The 16,684-nt window shown below is 42.3% G+C and overlaps 1 protein-coding gene across 1 annotated transcript in view; it reads left to right on the top strand.

The window, feature by feature from the left end:
- Nucleotides 1-16,684, top strand: part of COL4A5 (collagen type IV alpha 5 chain) — a 132,374-nt gene that overhangs the window by 90,488 nt on the left and 25,202 nt on the right. Inside the window, exons 31-38 of the mRNA XM_083423348.1 lie at nucleotides 4,739-4,906; nucleotides 5,972-6,061; nucleotides 6,929-7,078; nucleotides 7,455-7,553; nucleotides 9,515-9,604; nucleotides 10,014-10,153; nucleotides 14,662-14,788; nucleotides 15,993-16,073. Of these exons, the coding sequence (XP_083279474.1) occupies nucleotides 4,739-4,906; nucleotides 5,972-6,061; nucleotides 6,929-7,078; nucleotides 7,455-7,553; nucleotides 9,515-9,604; nucleotides 10,014-10,153; nucleotides 14,662-14,788; nucleotides 15,993-16,073 (945 nt within the window). The remainder of the gene's footprint in view (nucleotides 1-4,738; nucleotides 4,907-5,971; nucleotides 6,062-6,928; nucleotides 7,079-7,454; nucleotides 7,554-9,514; nucleotides 9,605-10,013; nucleotides 10,154-14,661; nucleotides 14,789-15,992; nucleotides 16,074-16,684) is intronic.

The raw sequence follows: 16,684 nt of genomic DNA, 5'->3' as shown, positions 1-16,684 counted from the left end.
TCAGCCTTTCATCTTTTGTAATTACTTTGCTGCAGAGGCCACATCCACACCATACATTTAAAGCAATATCCTTCCACTTTAAATAGTCATGGATTCCCCACCACAAACAAACAACTTTGGAGACAATGGTTTGTTAAGGATGCTGAGTTTTGTTTGGAGACCCCTCACCAAGCTATTCCCATCATAGAGCTACAGTTCCCAAAGTTCTCAGGGAAGAGGGATTGGTGATTGAACCACTTGTAGCTCCGTGAGGGGAATAGGGGTCTCATAGCAAGTCTGAGGGCCGTTAGCAAACTCCAGTTCCCAGGATCATTCCTTGGGAGAAGCAGTGTTAAAGTGGAACAATACAGCTTTAAATGTAAGGTGTGGTTGTGGGCTACTAGAGACAGGGATTATTATTATTTATTAAATTTATGTATCACCCTTTGGCCAAAGATCACAGCGTGGGATTGGCTGTGCTTATTACAGTGCCCCTGTACATGGGGCCTAATCAAGGATACTCCTGTATACCTGGAGGTCTCCTCTTTTCCTTGTATATGTGGTCCCAACAATCCCTATGATGGTAGCACCTCTTTTTCAGGTTGCTCCTATCACAGGAATAATTGCAGCTTTGTATACACTACCCAGATGCCATGCTAATGACATCTCTGTGAAGGCCCAGGCAGGAGCCCAGCACACCTCCTGCGGCAGCCTGCATGGGCCTTGCATCTGAACAGGCCCTGAATCTGCACTGCAATAAACCACAATTGAAATGTTTGTTGTTCTTAATTAAAATAAAATATGAGCCACACTTTTGGCTACAAACTGCTTTAAGTACATGTTTTGGTCCTTGTGGCACACACCTTCTTTGCTGTGTTGCATGACTGCTCATTCACCTCATGTTGATTTTAGAGATTGTTTACACCAATATTGTGCAAAAACATGAGCTGGAATATGTATTTCAAGAAAATCCATGCCTTGGGGTCTAAGTGTTCTGCATGATCACAAGCTTATTGCGAAACAGCCATTCCAGCAACCATCCAGCATCACATTCTTAATGGCTTTTATTTAAAAGGAGGGGGGAGGGGAAACTCCCATAAATGTCTAGCATTCATGGCAGAGGAGAGATGAGACTGAAAAGGCCTAGGTAGCACCTGCAAAGGGTTCAGTTACAGTGGAGGATGTCTTAAGGAACCCATAGTCGCTGCACAGTAGACTTTTGAGAGATCATCAGGTAGCTGAGCTGCTGGCAGTCTTGGCAGGGCATTTGGCCTCATAGGCCAAGGATAAGAGCCCTCTGAATCTGGGACACAGGTAAATCTGGCCTGCATTAGGACCAGAGATGACATACTGGGAAAACAATATTTTTAGGCCCAAGGGTGAGGAATCCAAACCACCTGCCCCACACCTTGTATGTGACATCAGGTTTGGGGTCGGTAGTGACGCAGTTGAGTTGCCTCTTTGTGGAGCCAATCTCTGCAGAAAGTAGGGTTGAACTCCACGTTCAGTCCTTGCTTGGTTACCATTTCCACCCGACACCCATTTCCACCACAGCCTCATGGGCCAACTTTGATAGACAGGCAGGACCATTCACCTGTCAATCACCTGGTGTCATTTTGCGATCAGGTGATTGGCAGGTAGGTGGTCCAGTCCTCCTGCCAAAGTTAGCCTGCAGGATGGGAGGAGATAAAGATCTGCCTCATTGGCCAGAAAAGGTTCTCCACAGCTGTTCTAATCATTGGCTAAATCCCTGAAGTGAAGCAGAACATTTGGGAAAGATTCTGCCAGAAATCAGCCATTGAGGAAACTGGCAAGAAGCAAATAGAAAGCACATGACAGCAAGAAAATTCCCAGAGTTCCCCGACAAGAGGGACTGGTTGCTAAATCATTCTGGGAATTGTAGCCTTTGGGGGAAATAAATATCTCTCTCCTAACAGCTCTCAGCAACCTTTACAGTCCCTGGATTCCTTGGAGGAATGTGAGGTGCAGATGTGAGCCACAACTCTCTAGGGACCTCACTTACCTCTTCAAGAAATCAAATCAAAAAGAATTTGACTAGTTCCATTGACTATAGTATTTAGAATTACTGAATCATGGCCTTGAGTGATTACATCATTAAGAAGCACTCCAGTGTTTTTTTCTCAGGGAATGGATCCATCAAGATCTGTCCAGATTCCTTGTCCCATTTTAATGCTCCCTCCACACGACATGCCGCAACTTCTCAAGTGAATCTCTGCATGTAACACTGCTTTGAATGAACATGTATTCACACATTGCTTGGGCTCCCATACCACCTGTTTGCCAGGCGCTGAGTTTTGCCCATCATATAATTCAGGGAGAGAGAGCCTAGAGCTCTTCAGATTTAGTGTTGCACTACAGTTCCCATAAGCCCTAGCCAGTATGGCCAAGAATGATGGGAGTTGTAGACCAACATCTGCAGGGCCACAGCTTCTTCCACCCTTGATGATGAATTTTTACTCTCAAGCATTTCTTTTCCTTCGCATGCCCATTCTACCTGCCTTTCTCAAAACATATTTATGGTTCATTTTTCATTCTCCCATACCACTGTAACTACAGATGTTCTTGTTAGGCTGATGGAATGCTGTGCATGACTAGAGCTTGTACTAACAAATCAGCATTTAACTATCTTTGTTCGTTGCGATGTCATGTTCGTTCTTTTGTCCATATAGCCTTAACGTTAGGTTGGAATAACGTTAAAACAATCTTGGTTGCAATGAAACTTGAGCCAGTTTCCTTGGTTCACGTTTTCCTTTGTGTGTGTCACCATTTATTCAATTCCCACCCCACCCCTCTGTTGAAGAACAAAATCATTCCAGCAAATTAGCACATTGCAATAGCTGTGGTATCACTTTGGAAAGAAGAAAAGCCAAAATGTATAGATGCTAGGATTTAATTCCATTATATAAATGCATCGAAAGCTTGCCTTTTCACTGGAATTTTTCTATATTTTTCTATTTTTCTATATTAAAAATATGTTGTCTTTCTCTACATGTGGTAGCTACCACCCATTGGAAAACGTTTCAATCAAGTCTGTTCAAAGTCTAGTCTCTTTGGTGTTGACGTTGCATAGCCTGGCATTGTGCTTGGGTTAGATGGCATGCTTTGCAGTCCACAACCCATTTACTCAATGGTTGTTCTGTCCAGTTGGCGAGTTGTGGATTGCAAGCTTTTGTATAGGGTTTGTTTAGTTTTCTTGGTCTAACACCGATGTGCTTCCTTTTGTATCCTAACCCTAATGGCATTCTCGCAACCTCCTTACTGCTTCCTGTGCCGCAACCTCCTGATGAGTTCTTACTATGCTGGGTTTGCAACTTCTCAGGTTCATCAGGTACTGTGGTTTCCTTCAAGCTTTTTTCCTTCTTCCCTTAAATATTATTTTTCTTACCTTTTTTGTTTAAAATAGCAGTTCTTGTTGCTATTGGTAAATAATAATGATAAGAAAAATAATGGAGCACAGAGACAAACATAATATGTTTTAAATTAAAGTTGCTCATTTTTCTTTCAATTACTTGAAAGTTTTTCAGTGTGCATAGCAGTTTCCTTCTTGAGGCATTGTTATTATTTGTTGTATTTTATTTAAGATGGACTTATATACTAACCTCTACCATACTTATCTCACAGTGGTTTTCAATACAAATTAAACAAAACAGCAATAACGTATACACACACACAATTAAAGTCAATGAACAAATAGTTGGATATCATATAAAACATTCTTTACAATATTTAAAATTCGGCATCCTTCCAACGCTTACAATGCAAACCTTGAAAATGCATTATGGCTTAACAAAAATGGCTTAGCCTGGCACCTAAAAATAACACAGTAAGTAAAAAACAAACTGCCTCTTGATCCATCAGTCATAAAATGGGAGTCTCTTGGTGAAGTGTGGGGTGAAAATTTTTCAGATAAATAAATAATAAAATTAGAATAATCTCTGTTCACTTAGAGCGAGAGTTTGACAGTTTGATTAGACCTAGTGTCTTGAATACCTGATTTCTAAATTCCTGGTTGTGTGTTTGTTAACTTTTGATTTTATTTACCGTATTTTTCCATGTATAAGATGAGGCTTTTTTATTTTATAAGTATGTTAAAAATGGGGGGTTCGTCTTACACATGGATAGTGCAGAGGCGGGACGGCCGATTGGTTGCAGTCGCAAGCAGGAGATTATCAGTGGTGAAGGGGCAGGTGATTGTTGGCTGTGGCAAGGGCTGTTGTTGGATTGGGTCCCCCCCCCCAAAAAAAAGCTCAACAACTCTGGGCAATCTCCCCACATGTTCTTGATTTGGAGTCTCCCAAAATAGGGGGCCTCTTATACACGGGGGCATGCTATACATGAAAAAATATGGTATATTTATATTTTTATTCCTTTTTTTCTTAAAAAAAAAACCTTTTGTAACTTGGACAATTTTAATTTATATTTTATACTCTTTGTAAACTGCTTTGTGGTTTTATTTACACGTAATCAGTTTGCAAATTTTGTTAAATAAAACACATAAAAATGATACCTAGTGCCCTAGCCCTTGTTTTTATCACAGACCTGCTCTGCTGTAGGTTATGTTGAATGAAGGCAACAAGTCAACTCTATACTGCAATATAATCATATTGTGATATAAAGATATGTATATGACGTAATTTGCAACAATCCCCCTACTTCTCTTGCCCATACAAGTTGGTCTGCAGTACCTTTTGGAAATTGTTTCTTGCTAAAGGATTGTTTTCTAATCCTATTTGCCTAGGATTACAGGGCATACCAGGTGAAAAGGGAGATCCTGGTTCACCAGGATTCGACATTCCCGGTCCTCCAGGAGATAGGGGCCTTCAAGGATTTCCTGGATCACCCGGTCTCCCAGGACCTCCAGGTTCACCTGGGCCAGGCGGAAGAGATGGACTTCCAGGAATTCCAGGTAAATCCTTTTACACTATCAACTGCATAGTGTTGACACTGTTTGCATCCATGTGGAGCTTTACTTGTAGAAAATAACAATTCCATATGATTTAGTCTGCTTTAAAGAGATGGCTTGATGTGTAGGAAGCAAGTAGATGCTTGTGTAAAACCAAGCTATCGAAACCTAATTCACTGGTGAAGAACTGAGAACATTTCAAGCTTTCGCTGTCTGATAGCCTAAACCAGAGATAAATTCAGTTTCAGGGCCTCATGATAACAGAAGTCATGTGCAGCTGATCTAGTTCATAGATGAACAGTTGGGAAATAAGACAACTGTCATGATCAGTCAATTAATTGTGCTACAGATATTGATTGATTGATTGTTACAGATGATTGTTTTGCATGTACATACTTCCAGTGGTGGGGCTTGTGGTGGGATGAAGCTCTCCTCTGGCACTGCTCCCTACTTGGGCAGGGATAGGGAAAGGACAATTATAAGTTTGGGAGTGCAGTGGTGAGAGCATTAAATTAGTGTTGGCGGTTGTGCCACCAGTTCAGCTGCTTAGCCCCGACCTCACCCCATTGAGTGCTTCCATGGGTGGCATGTGACTACTTAGCAAAGCACTCTCCCTGAATGCCTCTCTGAAAAGGGCATTCCTCTTCTGCAGTGATGCCTGTTTCGATGCATGCATGTGGCATCTATAAGTGGAGAGAGTTGCTTTTTTCTTCCTCCAAATCTGTTTTTTTTTTTTTTTTTTTTTTTGCATACACAAACTTGTAGTTCAAATTGTTCCAGCTAAACTCCAGTATATGGATTCTGTATGCTTTTTTGAACTTGTGAAAAGTTGCACATTTAGGAGCCAAGTCCTAGGAGCTTTCATCTTCTAGAGTTATTCTGTAGATGAAGACATTGTGGATGCTTGCAGGAGAGAATGGCTTTTGGATTGCAATAGATGGCTTTAGTGCAATAGACTGATTTGATTCACCAGTTTAATCCTATGGGAAAGAAAGCAGTGAATTTTTTTCTGGGGTGTGTGTGTGTGTGTTTTTGCTCAGAATAAAACTGGTAATTCCGTGCATCCAGGTAACAAAGGCGATATGGGAGTGATGGGTGCACCTGGTCCCCAAGGTTCCCCTGGAACCCCAGGCAGGAATGGCTTTCCTGGCATGAAAGGTAAGAGCTCCTTTACCTTACTGTTGTTTTACATTTTTATAGCCATAGAAGTAAAGCAGCATTGGAATGTGGAACTGGCCATTTAAAGATTCTGGAAGTTCAAGTTTACTTCCTGTTTAACACACGTAGATAAGAGGAGGGCATTTGATTTCTGTCTCCCTCTGTACATTGTTTGGTTATAGTGTTGGCAACCTAAAAATAGTTTTAGCACCTCATGGCCTGAATTTTTGTGTGTAATAAGAGTATTAGACTAGGACCAGGGCAGACTTGAGTTCAAATCCCCAGTGAGCCATGAAGCTTATTGGGTGATTTTGCCCCATACCTAGCTCACATGGTTCTAGTGAAAACAAAATGGGTAGGGTAGCAGTGACCATTTATGCCAGAAGGAGGGCTCCTGGCCCATGGGCCTAAATAGACCCACTAAATCTCTGAATTTGGCCCCTAAGGCTGTATTGGTTAAACCAAGCCCACCTGTAGTCACTTAAGTGCAAAGATCAAAGTTCAATCTTTTTTTCTGCTGAAGATCAAGTAGTGAGTGTATCTCCAATCTTAGTGCTCTAGGACTAAGCCTTAAAATATGAATAACCTGACATTAGATGGTTGGCAATTTGGTGGCCCCGCCCACTTGTTAAAAAATAGTCCATGAAAGGTGAGTCAGTTCTGGATCTGAGGTTGCCCACCTCCAATTTATACCACTCCAAGCACTTTGGAGGAAGTACAGAATGATAAAATATCATTTTAGTCAATGTATCTTTTGGTTTCTTGGTGTTATACCAAATGCTTTGACCATGCAAACACCTGTTTCACAATGTTTTGTAATGTAGACTGAAACAATGATGAATACTCTCTTGTTTGGACACTGCTTAGGCAATGATGGATTACCAGGCCAGCCTGGTCGTCCAGGACCAGCAGGGCAAAAAGGCAGCAAAGGTGAGACAGGCGTGCCTGGACCTCCAGGAACATTTGATCCAGGGCAGCTGGGCACTAAAGGAGAAAAAGGAGATCCAGGAGCTCCTGGTGAGATAATTGTGTTTCTTGTGTTGCTTCCTGTTGTAATACTGTTTGGTACCATTCAGCTCTTTCCAGACCAAGGGACATTCCCCATGCCCCAATCCTTGCAACAATTTGATTTAATTTCTGGCTGCATCAATCCTTCCTTTTTTCCTTCCGTCTTTCTTTTTGCTCTGCAACCTTTCTCACTGGAAAAGCACATTTACAAGTTCAGCTGTGGAGATAATCACATGATATATGTGAATGAATATGCACCACTGGATTTGTGGTCCATGTGCAGTGGCCCTTAGCTTGGTTGATTGGATGATGCTGTTGGAACTGTTAACATATTTCTGTTTGTGCACCTAAATATAAATAAAACTCTCTTTCTCTTTGCCTGAAGGCATTCCTGGTTTAACAGGGCAGAAGGGCTACCCAGGCACCCCAGGTGACCCAGGGACTCCTGGACTAGTCGGACAGCCAGGGATACCTGGACTACCAGGTAAGGAAGATGGCTTGTGTAAATGTGCATGTGCTGTGTGACCACAAGATCACCAATGAAGACAATGCACACCAAAATATCGCATTGGCTTCAAACCATTTTACAGATGTTGGCTTGACTGACTTACACCTGTACATCTTGCTGAGGTTTGAGTTCCATTCTCCTTCTCTGCTAAAGCTCTGAGAACCAGCCTGCTCCTAAAAGAGCTAGAAATGTTGCCAGAGTCATTCATGTTGACCTATTGAGCAATTGGATGTTGGTTATTTATCAGTAACTAAGGAATATGAGGAAAGCAAAGGTCTATAAAATCATGTGTAGCATAAAGAATGTGGATAGAGAAATGTTTTTCTCCCTCTCTCATAACACTAAAACTTGAGGACATTCAATGAAGCTGAATGTTGGAAGATTCAGGACACATAAAAGAAAGTACTTATTCATACAGTGCATATGGAACTCCCTCCCACAAGAGGTAGTGATGGCGACCAACTTGGATGGCTTTAAAAGAGGATTAGATCAATTCAAGGTGAATCAGGCTGTCAGTGGCTACAAGTCACTTCCACAGTAAGAGGCAGTAATGCTTCTGTATACCAGTTGCTAGAAACTCCAGTGGTGGGGAGTGCTCTTTTGCTTGTATCCTGCTTGCAGGTTCCCCACAAGCATCTAGTTGGCCACAGTGAGAACAAAATGGGCTGTTAGCCTCACCCAGCAGGCTTTTATTGCATTTTTTGGTTAAGTTAAAACCATGCAAGCAATTAATTATTCAGCCAACCGCACTGTATATTGTTAGAAGCATCATGGCCCACCCTACTAAACCAATGCTAATCATGACGTTCCACAGTCCTTAGTTTTAAGTCTTATGATTAACAATATAAACCCAGGATCTTCTGCTGGTATACCAATATCCTCCAACATTTTGCAGTTGAAAATTGGGGTATGCGTAACATGCATTAACACCCTAGTTCTTATAGCTACTACAGAGCTGGAAGGATAAACAGTCTGACTGTGGAGAAGGCAGATTCCTATTTTCCTTTTAAAATTTCCCCATTATTACACATTGTTGACAGCTCCACTGCACAGTTGTTTGCTATATTTAAACTGCCTTCCTTCTGCTTATTTAAAAGCCAAGCTCAATACAGCTAGGGCAGGTGCCCCATAGTATATTAGCAGTTCAAAGTGTATCATTGCAGTTTGTGAAATGGCAGGCTGTGCATGGTGACTTAAGAGTTCACATGCAATGCATTTTCTTCTAATGTGCAATAGAGAGAAAATGCAACCCCTCCTCACATGGAGATTGCACTTCTAGAGACTCTAAGGAGGGTGATAAATCATGAGAAAACATCAGCTCTAGTTAGTCGTTCTAAGAAAATGTTAACAAGGCATCCATCAAAGACCGAAACCAGGGAAGTGATTTCTAAAGACATGGACTAGGAAACAGGAACTGTTATTGATAAACAGTTGTAATGTATGATACACATTCAAATACATGGCTTCTCAATTACACATCCAGGGCACTTTATTGCAGCATTTTATGGACTCAGACTGCTCACCCATGCATGTTTTTCACAGTGTCCATACAACTTCCTTAACAAAATATTATTTCATTCACACACAAAAACCAGTTTAAGATGCATTTCCACTTTAAGGCTCAGTTAAGACAAAAGTTTTCTCTCCAATTCAGATACTCAGTTATCATAGCAAACATGAGAAAATATTGTTTGTTGTCAATTTCTGTTGATAATGGTCACTGTGTGTATTTGAGCTTTGAATTAAAATATCACAGTATTCACAGCTTTTGGGCCCTGCTGTTCACAATTTATGAGAAACACTTCATCTGATGAAATGGGTTCTAGTCTATGAAAACTTACGCCATAATAAATGTATTGGACTCTTTTTGTGTATCTTTGATGGGGAAAATGGTTTTCCTAGAAGCAAGCTGATTATGATGATTGTGCCTTCTCTAGGCCCGAAGGGAGACTTGGGATTTCCTGGGCCACCAGGACCAACTGGACCTCCTGGACAGAAAGGTGCCAGTGGTGAAATGGGACTTCCAGGTAGTTATTTAAAGCATTTTTCTTCCTGGGTTGTTTAGCTGTTTATTGGTTTGTTGGACAGTAAGGGGGCGGGGATTAAACTGCAGTTCTAAAACATATCCAGAGATTAAGCCTCATTAGATACTTTATTTGCTGCTGAGTTAACATGCGTACATTTGACTGATTCATTAATTAAATACCATACTGTAAGGAACTTTGGACAGAGCAGCAAAACATAAAGCAACTCTTACTTATTTTCTAGGGTCCTTTATTTCTGCAATTTTCAAAAGAAGTATATTCTATTGTGGTTGCAAACCCTGCTTATTGCATCCCCCCCTTCAGTTTCAAAGATATTGAATCTGGATAGGTAGTTTGCAAACTGAGCCCTTTAGAAGCCACTGCAAAACTTTCTTTTTAATATTTTGGGCAGGTCCTCCAGGCCAAAAAGGTTTCCAAGGCATAGCAGGCCAGCCTGGCCAGCCGGGCCAACCTGGATTTCCTGGGCTGAAGGGAGACAAGGGTGATCCAGGCCTATCAGACATCGGTATTCCAGGGCCCCCTGGCCCTAAGGTATGTTGTCAAAATGTTATTTCAAATTAAGAGCACTATTTCTAATGTACAAGGGCAGGACTCCAATACCCTACCCAGCTCTTTGCCTCTGACCATCTCTGGCAGAAGTGAAACAGATTCTGAAAAATGAACAAATGTAGGGGAAAGGTTTGCTTGCTGTCATAATGGATTCCTGTTGCATCATAGCATTATTGTGGGCATAACCCAGTAGACACTGAAATTGGTGTGCCTCAAGCATACCAATACTGACGTGCACTTGCTTGCCTCTATTAGAAAAAAATGAGAACCTAACAAGAGTCCTGCTGGCCTATCTAGTCAACATCCTTTTCTCATGGTCACCAACCAGATGCCTGTTGGAAGCCCAAAACCAGGACCTGTGCTGAAAACTACTTGTGATTCCCAGCAACTAGCATTCAAAGGCACCCTGCCACTGACAGTGGAGGCAGGACATAGTCATTGTGGCTAGTAGCCATTCATTGTCTTACCATCCATGAATTTATCAAATCCTCTCTGAAAGTTGGAAGCCATCACTACTTCTTGTATGATCAAATTTGCAGGGCTCTGGTGCATAAAAGAACTTCCTGTCCCATTCAGGACATAGTACAGTGGTACCTCGCAAGATGAAAAACTCGCAAGATGAAAAACTCGCAAAATGAAAGAGTTTTTTGTTTTTCGAGTTGCTTCGCAAGACGAATTTTCCTATGGGCTTGCTTCGCAAGACTAAAACGTCTTGCGCCTTTTTCTTAAAACCGTCAATGCATTCCTATGGGAAACCGTCAATGCATTTCCTATGGGAAACCGTGCTTCGCAAGACGAAAAATTCACAAGACGAAAAAACTCGCAGAACGAATTAATTTCGTCTTGCGAGGCACCACTGTACAGCTCTTTTTTTCTGCTCACAAAAGAGCCTTTTCTTTGCTGTGGGAACACTCTGCACATGCATGCACACTCATCTTTGCGCGCGCACATCTGAGACCCTATGTTTCCATCAGGGCTTTTGGATCACATGCACTGCATGCAAAAATAACATAGAATCATACACCAGAGGGAAGGCTGTGTAGGTCTGTTGCCAAGAAAGAGTCTTGTGACATCTGAAAGAGTAAACATTTTATCGTGGCAGAAATTTGCATGGATTAGAGCCCAATTCATCAGGAGGATGAAGTGAAGCTTTTTAGTTCCAAGGAAGCTGAATGTTAAATGTTAGGAGATTCAGGGCAGACAAAAAGAAGTACTTCTTCACATAGCACATAGTAAAACTGGAATTTGCTCCCAAAAGAGGCAGTGATGGCCACCAGCTTGGATGCTTTTAAAAGAGGATTAGGCAAATTCATACAGTGGTACCTCAGGTTAAGTACTTAATTCGTTCCGGAGATCTGTTCTTAACCTGAAACTGTTCTTTACCTGAAGCACCACTTTAGCTAACAGGGCCTCCTGCTGCCGCCACGCCGCTGGAGCATGATTTCTGTTCTCATCCTGAAGCAAAGTTCTTAACCCAAGGTACTAGTCTGTAACCTGAAGCGTATGTAACCCGAAGTACCACTGTACAGGATAAAGCTATCAATGGCTAGTCGTCATGAAGGCTCATTTATCTGCTGTTTCAGAGGCAGCATGCTTTTCAATACTAGCTGCTGGGGATTATGTGTAGGAGAGTGCTGTTGAGCACATCATCTGGATAGGTATCTGGCTGGCCATGGTGAGAACAGGATCCTGGACTAGATACATCTTTGGTCTGATCCAGCTGGACTCTTCCTATGGTATTATGGATGATCATCTGTTGGCATGTGTAACATACATGGGGAGAGAAGGGAGGGAGTGAAAGCCATGGAGCCTGAAGGCCTTGCAACAGCTGGTGTCCAATAACTCTTTGCCTTCTTTTCCTACACATCTATCTTGAATACTTTTACTTAGAAATATCACAGGGTGTGCCACTTGCATATCTTTTTTTTCCTTTGGCCCCATTCCTAACACTATTCCAGCCTTCATTTTATATGTACGTTTGTATATTTGCAAACTTAGGACCATACTCCATGCATCAGATGAAGTTGGTTATGGCCCATGAAACATAACACAATTTATTTTTTCTTCATTGCAATTTTAAATATATAAAAGTCTAAAGGATAACAGTGTGATAGCTAGCATTAGCCATACTCTGTGTAGACCAGTGGGTAGGGCTTTGCAGGATGGTGAATGCTTCCCTTTGTGGGAGCATTCCCAGACCCATTGAAAGAGGCAGTCATTAAACCGCTTCTTAAAAAAACGTCTTTAGACCTGACCAGTATGGCCAACTATCGCCCAGTCTCAAATCTTTCATTCTTGGGCAAGGTGATTGAGTGGGTGGTTGTTAAACAACTCCAGGCACACCTGGAGGATGTGGACCATTTGGATCCCTTCCAATTGGGATTCAGGCCTCATCATGGGACTGATACTGCCTTGTTCACGCTGGTTGATGATCTCCGGTGGGCTAGGGACAAAGGTGAGAGCTGTTTCCTAGTTCTGCTGGATCTCTTAGTGGCCTTTGATACAATCGACCATAACATCCTTCTGGACCGTCTAGAGGGGCTGGGGGCTGGAGGCACTGCTATACAGTGGTATCGCTCCTTCCTCCTGGGCCGTGTTCAGAAAGTGGTGGGGGGGTGAGTGTTCAGACCCCTGGGCCCCCATTTGTGGGGTGCCTTGGGGTTCCGTCCTATCCCGCATGCTTTTTAACATCTACATGAAGCCGCTGGGAGAGATCATCAGGGGTTTGGACTGGGTGTCCATCAATATGCAAAAGACACCCAGCTCTACTTCTCTTTCAAATCAGAACCAGTGAAGGTGGTGAAGTTCCCGTGTGAGTGCCTGGAGGCAGTTGGAGGATGGATGGCGGCTAATAGGTTGAGGTTGAATCCTGACAAGACAGAAGTACTGTTCTTGGGGGACAGGGGTGGGCTGGTGTGGAGGACTCCCTGAATGGGCTAACTGTGCCCCTGAAGGACCAGGTGTGCAGCCTGGGAGTCATTTTGGACTCACAGCTGTCCATGGAGATGCAGGTCAATTCTGTATCCAGGACAACTGTCTACCACCTCCTACCTGCCCGCAGACTGTCTCACCAGAGTGGTGCATGCTCTAGTTATTGCCCGCTTGGACTACTGCAATGTGCTCTATGTGGGGCTATCTTTTAAGGTGACCCAGAAACTACAAGTAATCCAGAATGCAGCAGCTAGACTGGTGACTGGGGGCGGCCGCTGAGACCACATAACTCTAGTCTTGAAAGACCTACATTGGCTCCCAGTACGTTTCCGAGCACAATTCAAAGTGTTGGTGCTGACCTTTAAAGCCCTAAACGGCCTCAGCCCAGTATACCTGAAGGAGCGTCTCCACCCCCATCGTTCTGCCCGAACGCTGAGTTCCAGCACCAGGGGCCTTCTGGCAGTTCCCTCATTGTGAGAAACAAAGCTACAGGGAACCAGGCAGAGGGCCTTCTCGGTAGTGGCGCCCACCCTGTGGAACGCCCACCCATTAGATATCAAAGACATAAACAACTACCTGACATTTAGAAAGCATCTGAAGGCAGCCCTGTTCAGGGAAGCTTTTAATGTGTGACATTTTAATGTATTTTTAATCTTTGTTGGAAGCCACCCAAGGTGGCTGGGGAAACCCAGCCAGATGGGCGGGGTACAAATAAATTATTATTATTATTATTATTATTATTATTATTATTATTATTATTATTACTGCAACTACTATTACTACTATTATCAGCACACTCCATCCCCCATGCCCGCTAAGCATAGTCCACTTTCTGTAAACCTTGGAATTTCCTCAAGCCTGCTGATGCCTCCTCCTTGTGGAGCTGTCCCTAACCTTTTGCCCATTATCCCTAACCATTGGCCATGCTGGCTGAGGCTGATGGGACATGTAAGTCCAACAGCATCTGCAGGGCACCAGGCTAGGGAGAAGACTGCTCTTTGACATGTTGATGAAGACACATAGGCACCCACACTTGGAGAATGAGTTCACTTTTAGTATACAGTGAAAAGAACCGAGAGTGGGAAAATATGAAGTTCTTCTGATGAAATTGGCTTCTGGAATGGCACAGGGAGGCGTGGGAAAGGGTACCTCCTGGTATGCCACCTCTTGCTAGTCCTGAAATTTTTACAATACTCTTAGGCCACATTCACATTATACATTTCAAAAACACTGTGACCCTACTTTGAACAGCCAGGGTTTCCCCCAAATAATTATGGAAAGTATAGTTTGTTAAGGGTACTTAGGAGAACCCACCCCCACCACCGTTTCCCTCATGGGGCTACAGTTTTTTCAGAGTGATTTAATGACCAATCGTTCTTCCCAATGACCTCTGGGAATTGTGGTTCTGTACCTTTGGCAAACTTCAGCTCCCATAATTCTTTGGGAGAAGCCATGATTGTTTAAAATGGTATCATAGTGCTTCAGATGAATGGTGTGAATGTGGCCTTAGTCGTGTTTGCCTCAGTCAAGCATGAACCCTTCTTCCTTTTTTTCCCTAGGGTGACCCTGGTTTGCCTGGATATACAGGTAGTCCTGGCAACAAAGGTTCTCCTGGCAATCCTGGGCTGCCTGGTTTAGCTGGCAGCCCAGGTGCAAAAGGTGATGCTGGCCTCCCCGGATTCCCAGGTAATTAATTTCCATTGAATTTCACTGTTATTTCTTCTGTTTTTCCTCCATGGTTCTCACACTTCAGCTCCTGGAACAAGTAATTTTTTTCTCCCTGATTATGCATATATAAAATTTATATATAACATTTATATATAAAATGTAAAAGAAAAATTGTAAAGATGGGTTGACATCGGTTCAATCCAACGAAATGAAACGGGGTAAAATAATGAAACGATAGTAATAAAAATAAATAATTTTTGATACAAATGAACAACCCAAGTCCTTTTTTAACTGTTTCACTTTTTTAACACTATTCAGCAGATGTGGTTGGAAATACATGGAGTGTTTATGTTCGGTTATTGCTGTAAATCTTGATTGCGTTCAGGCATGGATTAAGGATCTGTGGGGCCTAAGGCTGATAGATGGGAAGGCCCTAAGTGGTATATACTGTATATTAAAGTAGATAAATCATAAAGTCATAAAATGATCTAAAATTAACAAAGCTGCTCAAATCAAAGAGAAAGTATTCAAGCAATAAATCATTGTCTCCACTGATTTCCCCTTTCCCTCACTTTGGCTGTGGCAGTCAAGTGTGGTGTCATTCCTCTGTGGGGCTCATGGTGGCAGACTTGCATAATAGATTTTTCTTCCTCTTTATTTTCACAACAGCCTAGAAGGAAGATGAGGCAAAGTGGAGAACAAGGGCCCAAGGACACCAGTTGACATTGTTGTTGAAATGGGAAACTGAAGGGCCTAACGAAATTTGAGAGCCTGAGGCTATAACATTCTGGTTAATCCGGCCTTGTTTGTGCTTCCCTTTTTATTGGGGTGTATACACTGTCAACATCATAAAACAAATAGGACTGTTATTAAGGCCACATAGACAAAAGCAGAAATGCCTTTTCCTTTACATATTTGCTCTTGTAAAGAAAGATACATAAAATCAAAAGCACCACGTTTTAACATCACGTTGCTTTGCCACTTTTTCCATGCCTGAATTGCAATTCTTGCACCAGGTACTACAGTTTCCTTCCTACTTTGCTGTTTGTATTTTTAAATTGTGTTGTTGTTATCTACAGCTCTTTGTGGTTTTGACAGAAGAATGTTTCTTTATAGTTGTTATTGTGTTTTGTTGTGAAAGCTGCTTTGGACAGGCTTTACCTGGAGAATCAACATAGCTGTATTTGAAAAGACGAGGATTGCATAAACTCTGTTTTCACAGGTACACCAGGTATTCCAGGACCAAAAGGTATTGATGGACCCCCAGGTAATCCAGGTGTTCCAGGGTCACCTGGGCCTCCAGGTATGTGTTTAAAGGTGTAATATCTGTTAATCTTCTTTTTTATTAATTACAAATAAAAGTATTGTTACATATTCCCCACTACCTTGAGTGTTGAGAAGATGCAGGTGCAAAGCTTACCTGTTTTTGAACTATGAACACTCCTTTAATGGCCACAATTGTGTGCTGGTATACCCATGGCACTTGTATCAAGATATAAGTGTAGCACCCCCTTTTTTTTACCTCTCCCCACAAAAAAACCCTGCGCTGGCCCTTTAAACAGTAATCAGGCAGCAATATCACAACAGTATTATGTAGGGAGTTCTAGTAGAGACGTGTAAATTTGTGAAATGTTTTCCCTTTTCCTGAACGCAAATGCAGGTGACAGGTAGTTAGTATACCTCACCTGTAAATGATTTGGAATATGGATTCAGTATTTTGAGAATAAATCCCAATTTTGATTCCACTGATGAAGCCAGTGGCTTTGATTTCTCTCAGTCTCTTAATAGACAATAGATTGTGGGTGGCGCTTGTGGTCTAAACCACTGAGCCTTCTGGACTTGCCAATCGGAAGGCCAGCAGTTTGAATCCTTGCGATGGAATGAGCTCCCGTTGCTCTGTCCCAGCTCCTACCA

The sequence above is a fragment of the Podarcis tiliguerta genome (genome assembly GCF_965153285.1).
Source record: "Podarcis tiliguerta genome assembly, chromosome: Z".
Classification (NCBI taxonomy): Eukaryota; Metazoa; Chordata; class Lepidosauria; order Squamata; family Lacertidae; genus Podarcis; species Podarcis tiliguerta.
Note: the sequence above shows the minus strand (reverse complement) of the source record. Positions and strands in the feature narration are given on the sequence as shown.